At 41.2% G+C, this 11,196-nt stretch overlaps 1 protein-coding gene across 3 annotated transcripts in view; it reads right to left on the bottom strand.

Moving 5' to 3' along the window:
* Positions 1-137: 137 nt before the first annotated feature.
* The window catches only part of nbeab (neurobeachin b), a 205,698-nt gene continuing 194,639 nt past the window's right edge, over positions 138-11,196 (bottom strand). For 2 of the 3 annotated variants that reach the window (XM_067595180.1, XM_067595178.1), the window contains 9 exons: positions 11,093-11,182; positions 9,776-9,968; positions 8,889-8,960; positions 8,589-8,744; positions 7,727-7,897; positions 4,877-4,978; positions 4,457-4,653; positions 3,691-3,842; positions 138-2,090 (listed from right to left, as the gene is read on the bottom strand). In XM_067595180.1, coding sequence (XP_067451281.1) covers positions 2,000-2,090; positions 3,691-3,842; positions 4,457-4,653; positions 4,877-4,978; positions 7,727-7,897; positions 8,589-8,744; positions 8,889-8,960; positions 9,776-9,968; positions 11,093-11,182 — 1,224 coding nt within the window. In that variant the 3' untranslated portion in view covers positions 138-1,999. The remainder of the gene's footprint in view (positions 2,091-3,690; positions 3,843-4,456; positions 4,654-4,876; positions 4,979-7,726; positions 7,898-8,588; positions 8,745-8,888; positions 8,961-9,775; positions 9,969-11,092; positions 11,183-11,196) is intronic. The other variant, XM_067595181.1, reaches the window with a different exon arrangement.

The raw sequence follows: 11,196 nt of genomic DNA, 5'->3' as shown, positions 1-11,196 counted from the left end.
TCATTCAAATGAATTGGAAGGTGTGTCCAAACTTTTGAGTGGTGCTGTATATTTACACATACTTTATTAAAAGATGCATTAATACATGCATGAATGTTTTGAGACTCGCTCCCCTACACAACAATAAATATCCTGACACTGGTAGATTCAGTTTTATTAAAAACACAACAAAAAAAATGAAAGCAGTTGAATTTACAGTTATTGATTTTAACATTATGGCACAAGCTTGAAACATATTCTACCTCTTCCAAAACATTATGCAAAAACAACTGGCAATACAATTAAAATGATATAAATCATAATATCTTAAAATATATTACATGAAACCAAAATGCTTAATGCTAACAATTTATTAACAAAATTAGTTTTTTTCAAGCAAACTTAAATTCTCTAGTAAAAATGATTTCACAGTAAATCAAAGTGAGACTAATGTCTACAGTAGCTCTTAGCATGCAAAACCTCAGTTTTGGGTAAAGTGGTGTCTTGTGGAACCGCTACAAAATCAGGGTGCAAACTCAAAATCTATTTTGTTGCATATTTTGTTTTAAATTGTCATCTCACAGCGTCCCACTTCTCATTTCTGTAATTTTAATGCACACAATAGCTTTCATATCACCAAAAATAGTCCCATAGTCATTTTTGGAACATTATTCTGTTGTTAATTAGATATTTTTTTTATTTTGTCACACAACTGAAAGCCTTCCTTAGACCGTTTAAGTAACCAAGTAATAATATTGCTTACCAGTGCATGGTGTTCATGAATTCAGATTAACAATGAACAAGCAAACATTTTGTGCAAAAATAGGCAAAAAAAATGAAAAACTGATGCACAAGTAACAGTATTAATGTCTGCAGAATGTCTTAAGAAATGACACTTCCTTTTACAAAATGTCTCAACAGCTCTACCACATACACAAACACCTTAACTGTCATGAGATACTATTCAACAAATGTGATATTTAATCCTCTGGATGTGTTTTTGGAGCAAAACCAAAAAAAAATGTTGGTAATTGTTGCACTGAATGAAGTATTTAAATCATTTTAAAATCTTACAGACAAGAATAACTCGCCGTTCATAAACAAAATAGTCCTCGATTTCAAATAAATACAGAAATATCACAATTATCCTTTTTGCTGACATCATGATTCAAAAACAAATATTTCACAAAGGACAAAGCTCACACTGAATTTGACTCTTCTTCCATATAGACACAAACACAACAAAGTAACGGCAAACATTTTTGTCTTTTTGTCACATATACATACATCTGACCACCGTTGATAACAATGAGCAAACAATGGCCATATACATGTATTACTAACCAACTAATATCTGAAGTGCATTGCAGACATTTTGAACATTTATACATGGCTCACATGATGGAAATGTTGTCAACATGGTGGCTAATCTAACAGCATTTAGATCTCTCAGCCTTTACAGGGAAGAAACACTTTACACTGTTCATATATACACAGGTTTTCCTTTTTTTTTTTTCTAGAAAAGTGTTCCAAGTGAGATATGTATCTGCCATACAAATGTTGTATAAATGTTCCTAACACAGGAGTTATTTTGTTTTGCATTTTCACAGTTTGAAACAGGAACTTAAAGGCTTGCATTGGGTATGTTTTATTAACTTAACCGTTGAATTGTGTTGACTTGAGTTGATCTCACTCACCTTGACCAGAACAACGCATCTGCTCGACTCGGTTGGGGAAATGCTTCAGCTGTTGCTCAGGTAAGACATGAAAACCAACAGAAAAAAGTGTCCCGATTGTTCAGCAACAGACAAATGGCAACGATTTTGCCTCAGAGGCCAGATGACACACATGTAAACACACTTAGTTCTTTATTAGCTTCACCGTGCTGCTGATCTCCAGTACGCTGGATTTCCTCCATGCTCGGTGGAGCTTCTGCAGCACAGTGCGGTCGCTGGTTGATAGGTGTCCCTCTTACCCTCAACACTTGCCTTCTGCTGGGCGGATCTGCCTTTTACCCTCCTCAATACCGGTTTTGATGCTCGTAGTGCCACCGGTTGAAATCTATGTTAAATGCTACGATACTTCCAGAGGCCATGCCTGTAATCAGAGTCCTGAAGAGCAACAAAACCACAAAAAAGATCATCAAATCCCATGAGACGAAAAACATATAGAGTTGGTAAAATGTGGGAAAATAGAAAACTACAACTAATCTATACATTTAATCTCATGGCTTTAAAAAAACATTTTATAATTCATTCTATTTCAATCGGTGTGTTTCTATGAGCAAGGAAGCAACATGTATTAAATGTGTTCAGTGTTAAAAGATTATTTCCATTCATGTGAATAGTTTGTTAAAATGTCCACAGTGGTGGGTGAAACAAGCATAAGAGGTCATCAGGGGCTGTGACAGTAAATTACCGGGTTCCTCTGACAACTGAAGTAGACCATTGAGTCCCAGTGTCTTTCTGCAGCCCCTTTGCCCTCATGTCCACTGCGGGCTGGTATGTAGGAAAAGCAGCTGATTTCACAGGGTCGTCTTATATTGCTACACCCCAAGGGCTTAAATGCTCAAGCACAATGAACAGAGCTGCAGCAGAATGCCCCTCTGTAAATGGAGTTTCAGAGCAGGGCTCACTTGCCTTACCTTATGTTAACTTACTGAGGAAAGAGGAATTTTTCTGAATAAGAAAATTCTTAAAATATTTGATTTTAACTTTAAAATGTAGCACATGGTATTTAATTGCAATTTTTATTTGTCCTTGATAACTTGTGGCTTTTTGAAAACAATACTGATTACAATAAATCTAAATGTCTGCCCGTCCTCTGCTTACTTTCACCAACCTTAAGGTTGTGCAGTTCATCATGATGGTGGTACTTAGAAATAATTTGTTTAAGAAACAGGCATTTGTTTTGGCCTGGACCGTTGAGGGCTAAGGGGGATTTGGCCTGTAGCCGTAAAGTGCAGCTTGAATGTTCAAACTCTGTAACCTCTCTTGACTGCCAGGGGTCAAATGATGACGTCAGGCGTATAGCCCCAGAGCGAACACTGTCGCCTCTACGCTGCAATCCAGGCACCCGTTATATGACTCCTGACGAATGCAAAACACGCTGCTGACTTGCTGATAGATTTGTGCACTACACTGTTTTCTGTTCATCCAAAAGAAGTGCATTCTTAGAAGATACCCCTGTAACTTTTGTTGCTATGGCAACTGTTGGTTCTTTTTAAAGGAAAAGGATGGTGGATATTCCATTAACTAAAATACACACTGACAACCATGAAGCAACAAGGCTTTTACCTCAACTTCCGCACAATGTGTTAGAATATTTAAATGTGAGCATGAAGGCAAACATACTTGGAATCACACAGATGACACAAGCACATAAACACATATAAGCCCACATAATGATAAATTATATGGCTTTACCACTTTTATATTTAAATAAAAATCTTCATGCGCTCTCACATTCTCTTCATATGTACACTACACTCTATCCACTGAAATATAATTATTTTTGACTAGTATAGATTCAATACAGGAAATCAATAAGGGATCATGTCTATTACCTGTATCCACCTGATCAGAGGACCTTTATTAAAACACTAAATATTTCTGTATATGATGAGCAGGAGATAGTTCATTAACATGGCTCTCTGCATACACAGTTTCTCTCTGGCTTCAAATTTGCTACCATACAACTGCCTGCTCTGACCTTTGATCATGTGATAGGTCCATGGCTCGGATGCCGGCGTCACAGCCAGGGTAGATGTAGAGCTGTTTGAAGTCGCAGGCCTGCCAGATCTCCACCACGCCGCTGTCTCCACCTGTCACCAGGTTGTGGCCGTCGCTGCTCAGGAGAATAGCCTGCAGTAGGGATAAAGAGGTGTTTACGTCAGTTTCATCATTGTCGTTACATGAGAAATGGTAATGTACAAAAACAGAGCGCTAACGTTTGTTATAGCTGATGTTAAGTGTGAGCATGACATGAAGCAGCAATGTGCTTTTGCACAAATTTAAGATGGATTATTATTTGTAATATTTATACTATTATTTATATTTCACAAACCTGACAGGAGCAACTTAAATTAATCCTGTAAAAGATGATTTGGACTGTATGCATTACCAAACCTACTGTATCAGTCAGATTTCTCTTTAATGAATCCCTCACTGCCCTTTTTAACAACATTGTTCAGCTTGTTTTGTCTTTTCTTACGTTATTTATTCAGCCGACCGTACGGTAAAAAAAGATCAGTTCCTTTCCAATAAACAGCCTGTAGCACATTAGCATCATCTTCCTGTCAAAATTGAAAACACCAAGCCATCGCTGCACATGCAATGTTTTTGCTAAATGTTTCAGTATTTGCATCAAAGCTTTCATACTTAAAAGATTTAAATAATAATTATTTGAGTATTCTAGACTGCAGATGATGCAGCCACGTCTTTCTCGGGGCAGGCTGGTGTCAAAACAGTCAGCTTACCCTGGTGGAATCATTGACCTCCATCTGTGCCAGCAGTTTCCCATTAATGCTGAAGTTGCAGAAGCCACCCCTCTCGTAGTAGATGATGCAGTGGCCCTCACTGGACACTGAGATGAGTCGTGGGCACTGATAGTGGTCTGGCCCCTCCAAAGCCCGCAGAAGGTCCCCCGTGATGGTATGGACCAGACATGGACCCTCTATCGAACAGAAACAAACATGCACAATCAGCAAACTGTACTTAATTATGCAAAAAATCTATACTGTCTATATAAAATTTGACAACATGATTCTACAGAACTACTGAGTGTACTCAGAGGTGGATTGGTGTTTAGCTGGGTACACATGCATAAAATGATGAATGAATAAAATGATTCAGCATGCTCACTCTGACAAGGACAGGAAACAGAAAAGCACACTGACCTTTGGTTCCACTGATGACCAGGCCCAGCTCTGCGCAGACTGACACACACACCACTTCCTGGTCATGACCCGTCAGAACTGCTCGTGGTGCTGGATAGTCACCTAAAAGATGACACAATATGACGAAAAACAAATAAATTGTTTTAATTGATTAAATCTGTTGTCTGACTCCGGGAATAACTGAAACAATCTGAAAGACATATTGTATCAGTTAATAATTTGCCACTTTGCAGCATGATGGTGGCATTTCTGTGCAATTGTCTCCACATGACCACCAAATCTTCATTAGGCAATAAAATCATATAAACACAAGCGCAGTGTTTGTGACACGCATCTGCTCACAGGGAGGTCCCTTTGAATTGTCATGTTAATGCTGGGATGCCCGGTGACGGCAGTCGAGCCACTTGATTCTATCCCATGTGTCACATGATTGATGATGGCTGGGGGAGAGGTTAGTGAGGGGAGTTTCACGGCACCTGGAGCCGACCTCCAGTACTGCCAGCAGTCGTCTTTCTGAAATGCACTGATCACCAATACTGCATAATACTGCCGGGGGTTCAGTCAATAATTTAGACGACAACATGTGTCATACAGAGAGTTGAGCTTAATGAATTCATCACTAAATTTATGTAATCAGTGGACATTATCTATATTTAACAAACAAGGAAATGCAGCCAATGAAAAGCAGGAAAAACTGCAGGATTTACTTTTACTGACGTGTGTGTTTTATTAAATAAAATAATCCTACTGCGATTTGTACATCCTTAAGATGTGATTATAGTAACACTACCTTTCACCCCACTAGTGATGGAAAACTCATGTCAAACTAATACCACTGAATGTATGTGACTGTTGGTTCCCACACATGTGACTAAAAGTTCAACGAAGTCAGTAAAAGTTTCTGAGTCCACCTATATGACAGGAATGTCCTGATAGATGATGTGGACAAACGTCAGACCACTCTTCCCCACTCCTCCCTCCTCCTCCCCCTCCATCTCCTCCTCCAGCTCGGCACATCACCTCTACATCTGTAGCGGTCCAGTCAGTGAGCCGGACTGTGATCGATGCAGCACGGTCCCTCAGAGACCTGGACCTGAGCAACGCTGTCAGTCCCAGCACCCGCTGCTGTGGGGAGCTGAATAGGACAAGTGTCAGAAAAAGCCTCCAGGGGGAAAAAAAAGGGAGCTAGTGCAGCTCACCTACCCGACAAAAGATTCAATCACCCTGCACTGCATACCCTCCACCCTCTCTGAGCCCCTGGGACGAGCTGGAGTCAGCCAGCACAATTACCCGGTGCAAATATCCCCCTCGCACCGGTGTGATGGGCTGAGTCTGAGAGGCAGGGCAATGATTGAGCTGGAAGTTATTTTAATTATTACACATTTAAGACACATACAGCCTTTTGGGGCACGGGTGAAATCAATTTCTTGGGTGCGCCACATCTGCGGGATGAGGGAGCAGTGATCCAGAGGGCTGCTGCTACATATTCACACAATCTTCAACCAGCTTTATAGAAAATATAATAAGCATGAAATCACTAGAATGAGTCTTGTGGAAAAGATCGCTCGATGAATAAGCTGGTAAGTATGAGAATAAAAAGGAATTTGGTATTCTGAGTGCTTTATGACATTAATTTGAAGGCTTCCTGTGTGGAGATATGAGAAGGTGGTAGTGGTTTATCCCTGAGGGTCCTTGCAAATGCCTGCCACCCATATTTGAACATGACTGATATTAGCTGGCTGCAGAGATCTGTATAATGCTGTGTCAAGCATGCAATCATTCTATTCTGAGCCATTTCCCACTACACTGTCCCTTTTCCTTAACAAAATCTAGGTCCATCTGATCCTGTGTGCATTCTTGGACCAAACCAGATTATTATCTGCTGCCTCCAGTGTTTTCTGACATCGATGAGATATTTCTAAGTGATTGGAAATAATTTGAGTGAAATGAGTGACAATACATCTTGTCTTTTGTTTCTTGAGATGAGCTATGCAACTTCCTTTCCCTTTGTCCGTCGAAGATGCATTGTAAGCACTAGTAGCGTTAATATCAGGGGAATACTGTTTTCTTGCTGCAGTAACAGAAGTGCTATTGCCCCTTGCTAATTGGAGGCAACCAAGCTGAAATTCTTAATTAACTGTCGGAGCCTCGGTGAAGTTAATTAGAGAACACTCGCAACTAATCCGGAGCTCCTAGAATCTGTGACAATTGGAAACACAAGATCTTCTAGCACACACACACACACACACACACACACACACACACACACACACATATTAGAGTGTCATCCAAAAATGTAATACAAACACACACTCTTCATCGTCTTTAGTTTTTCCATTCCAGGCCATATATGGCGCTCCTCACTTGTACAGTACTGTAACAGCTGCTTCCTCTACCCTGATGGATTGTTTTGAACACAGACAATCAGTGAGAATGAGCAACTAAATGAACTGAGCAGCACAAATCACACACTGAGGTCTACCATTTTGAATGCCAAGACATCTGGAGTCCTCTACTTGAAAGCAGCACAGCTCAACGCAATGAATCATGCTAATACATCACAGCTACAGTGCAAATAAATTATCCTCTCCCTGTCTCTCCACATTATTTGATTTCTAGTGTAGAATCTCTTTTTTCTAGCGTTGATCAAAGACTCTTGCTATATAAGTTTGTAAAAATACTAACAATAGTCTCGTGCACCTTTTAGACTTCATTTCACAACACATATTTCATGTGTGAAATACAAAATGCTGTAAAAAAAAGATTATTTCTTTGCCCTTGTCCAGATGGAAATGCTACTGTACACTTTGTGAGTGTGCAGCACATGCTTATGTCCATGCGTGTACTCACTGTTATTGGGGTTGTCGCCAATAATATGGTGCCGCCCACTCCAGTACCATAGCAGCAGGGTAGCATCCCTGGATCCGGAGACGATGTAGCAGTCTCCGCCGATGTAAGACTCTGACCTGGCCAGACATGTCACCACATCCCAGTGACCGAAAACTATCTGGGTCAGCTTGCCTAAAAAAGACAATGTACACACGTGATTTTAATGCTGGCAAACATTGCTGGTGAGAAGATTGTGAAACATGGAACAACTACTGCCAGTACTGTTTTCAAAGACCAACTGACGGTAGTAAAGGGAGTATTAGATCTAATGTTTCCAAAAGTCAAAGTGGTTCCCCACCCTTTGGCTTATGTCCTCTTAAAATGAAATAAAGTTTTCTTGTGACCAATCATCACAGGTTATGGCCTTAGCAAGAGTGAGTTGAGCAGTTCAACCCACACGTGACTTTTTCTCTGTTTCATTTGAAGGATTTTTAGAGGCCTGCAGAGGTGAAAGTATCCAGTATTTCACAAGAGAAAAGAAAACAACCAGAAATAAACACAAAATGCTTTTTTTTCCCTTTTACTTTCAATATCCTTGTTATAAATCCCCTCAGTTTATTCTTGGGATCCATCGGGAACCACTGAGTTAAATGGTACTGTGTGCATTTTGAGTTGCAGTGATAATTACTTATTCATTTTTATGTTGCTGGCATTATCATTTTGCCCCAACTAAATCATAAAAAATGGAAAGAAAATTGGTAAAAAGGTACAAGGCACGTCAGGAGACAGCAGTGATGATGCTGTATTATTCCCATCATAGCGCTCAGTCCTCCACACACCAGTGCACACCTCTATAGGAAATAGAGTTTACACTGTAACCTACCTGTCTCGGAGGAGTACACACGAAAGCTCTTGTCCCAGAAGCCACACACCAGGATGTAGCGGTTGTCAGCTGTCACCACGAAACAGTGTGTGGTGATTTGGATGCTCTGGTCCACTAGGTCTGTGATCTGACGCTTGTTGCTTCCAGTATTGTTAGCTGTAAAAAAGAAAGAAGACATGCTCAACACATATGTCAATACCTGAAATGTATTTCCACATTTTTTTAAACAGACCTTTAAAGCTGAGATGAATATAAAAGTCAGTAGTGCAATATTTTATAAAAATAATGAGGCCGACTCACCAATCAGAGAGTCCATCTCTATGGGTAGATAATGGGCCTGCTCCAGAGAGTAGCCTGGTGCTCCTCTGAGACCTGGATTCAGGAAGTGATACATGAGGAAATGAATCATTGCGGCTACTCATAACCACTGAACGTGTGTTTTCTTACATACATACACACACACCTGCTCCCATTTCAGAGCCAAAGTTAATTCATAATCTCTTCCAGGGGATGTAAGTATTGGAGGTCCATCAGAAAGATTTCCATCTGTCTTACTGTGCTTTTGCTTTTTGTCAAACTGAATGGAAACATTTTATCCATGCGAGAGAGTTATCTGGAGCCAGTTTTGAAACAGCAACATGCCTGAAAAATATGGAGGCCTTATTATCATCATTATTCTGAGAAGCCAAACCACATTGCCCTCCTCTCCGACAGGATGGCAAAGGGTGTTGCAGCTGTGTTCATTAGTGTGGGAGCAGCCAGAGCAGCCACACAGTGCAGAGACTCTTTGGTCCTGAGCTCGGTGTGTTTCTACTGTGACAGATGGGGATGTGTGAGGAGAATGTGGTGCAGTTGCGGCCTAATTTCCTAGTAACCATTGCTTTGGCCCTCTGACCCTGAGGTGAGGCTGATTCTCAGGGAGGGGCTCTGTGGGTAATGTTGTTCACACATGTCTGAGCAGGAACATGTGGAAACACTCATGGTCAGCTTACCTGGGAGGTGTTAGCCTCTCACGTAGCCAGCTGGCTACAGCTCTATTATGAGTGGTGGGCAGGTTTGTGTGGGATGGAGATGAAGTTATTTTGCTGTATTGCATGTGGCGTTGCAGACTTTTTTTTTTTTGCAAGGGCATGTGTGTCCAGTATATTTGAACATATCACCTGCAGCGTGCATCGAGCTCCACTCACCAACAGTGTTGTGCCATCGGTTGACAGCGAATAGGCGACTGCAGGTGACTGTGACCACAGCAGGTATGGTAAGATGCGGCAGGGTGTTAGCGGCCACGTGCGTTACCGGTGAATTTGATGGAAACTTCAACACCATGATGACATCTTGCTGCATCTGGTCCTTGAACATGAGAGGACTCTGTGGAAGGAAACACTATTGAGTAGAAGAGAGAAAAGAGGGAGTGTGGGAAAGGATGCAGGGATGTGATGGAGGGAGAGAGGAGTAGTAGTAGGAAGAGGAAGAGGGAAGGGAAGGAACAGGAAGGCAAGGAATGGAGAAAATGAAAAGAGGTATGAAAAGATGAGAGAAAAAGAATGGAAAGAGGTAATTAGTGTGGAGGTTGGAGGAAAAACTAGGTACAGACAAAGAGGAGAGCTACATGCACCGACCCTCCTCCGGACAGTACAGTCAAACAAAGGGACTGGTCAGACAAGGGTAAGACATGGAAAACTGGGATGGAGTAGGCTGTACATATGAGATGATGCATACATGATACACATGTATCAGAAAGATTCAGTTTGGTCCACAAAGGAGAAGCATAAAAAGATATTGCAGGGTTTTTCCTTATGAAAATGTGCTTCACTTTCCCACCTTAAAATTCAACTCAACTTTTATGACGTGTAGCAGGAGTAAAAGCAATGGAGGAGATAGCGATCCTGACAATACTCTGAGTTCTGGGCAAGATTCAGCTCTTATCTCATACCTAATTCTGGAGGCTTTTGACAGAAATGGACAGAAGTGGATGAAAACATTCACATCTGTTGCAAAGGTAAAAAAAAAAAAATGAATTAAAAGGTCTCAAAGAGATCTGCCTTACAAAGTTTCTTGTAGGAAGAGAGAAACAGAGAGAGCCATGTGGGGATAATGAGGGCTAGGCTGGCTATTACATGGATTAGACAGGGAAGAGCGGCTTATGACAGAAAGAGGGGAGCTACTAGGCCAGTAGGGAGCACTCTTCCCTTTACACCACTCTGCCAGTAGGCAGCAACCACTATAAAACACTGCAGACAACCTGTACTGAAAATTTGTTGTTATATTGCGCTTCTGTGACCTACATGAAGTAAGACTTCTGAAATATTTATCTTTTGTTGTAAAAGACTGGATCAAAAGAAATACACAGTAGTGAGAAATCAGGGACATCTATCTCAATCTTTGTCTACCTATTAACACAGGCACGCGAACACACACACACCATCCAGGCTCGCACAGGTCCACACAACCTCCTTCACACACACCAGAGGTGCAGAGAATTTTCCCAGCATGCTCGTTGCTCTCACCAGGTGCATGGCGGAGCTGCGTGGAGGATGTGGCTCAATAAGCAACTGAGATGGCGTCTGTCCAAAGCTCTGGATCTGCGCCTCTGTGGCCTGCGGGAGAGAGA

This window comes from Thunnus thynnus, chromosome 7 (genome assembly GCF_963924715.1).
Source record: "Thunnus thynnus chromosome 7, fThuThy2.1, whole genome shotgun sequence".
Lineage (NCBI taxonomy): Eukaryota > Metazoa > Chordata > Actinopteri > Scombriformes > Scombridae > Thunnus > Thunnus thynnus.
Note: the sequence above shows the minus strand (reverse complement) of the source record. Positions and strands in the feature narration are given on the sequence as shown.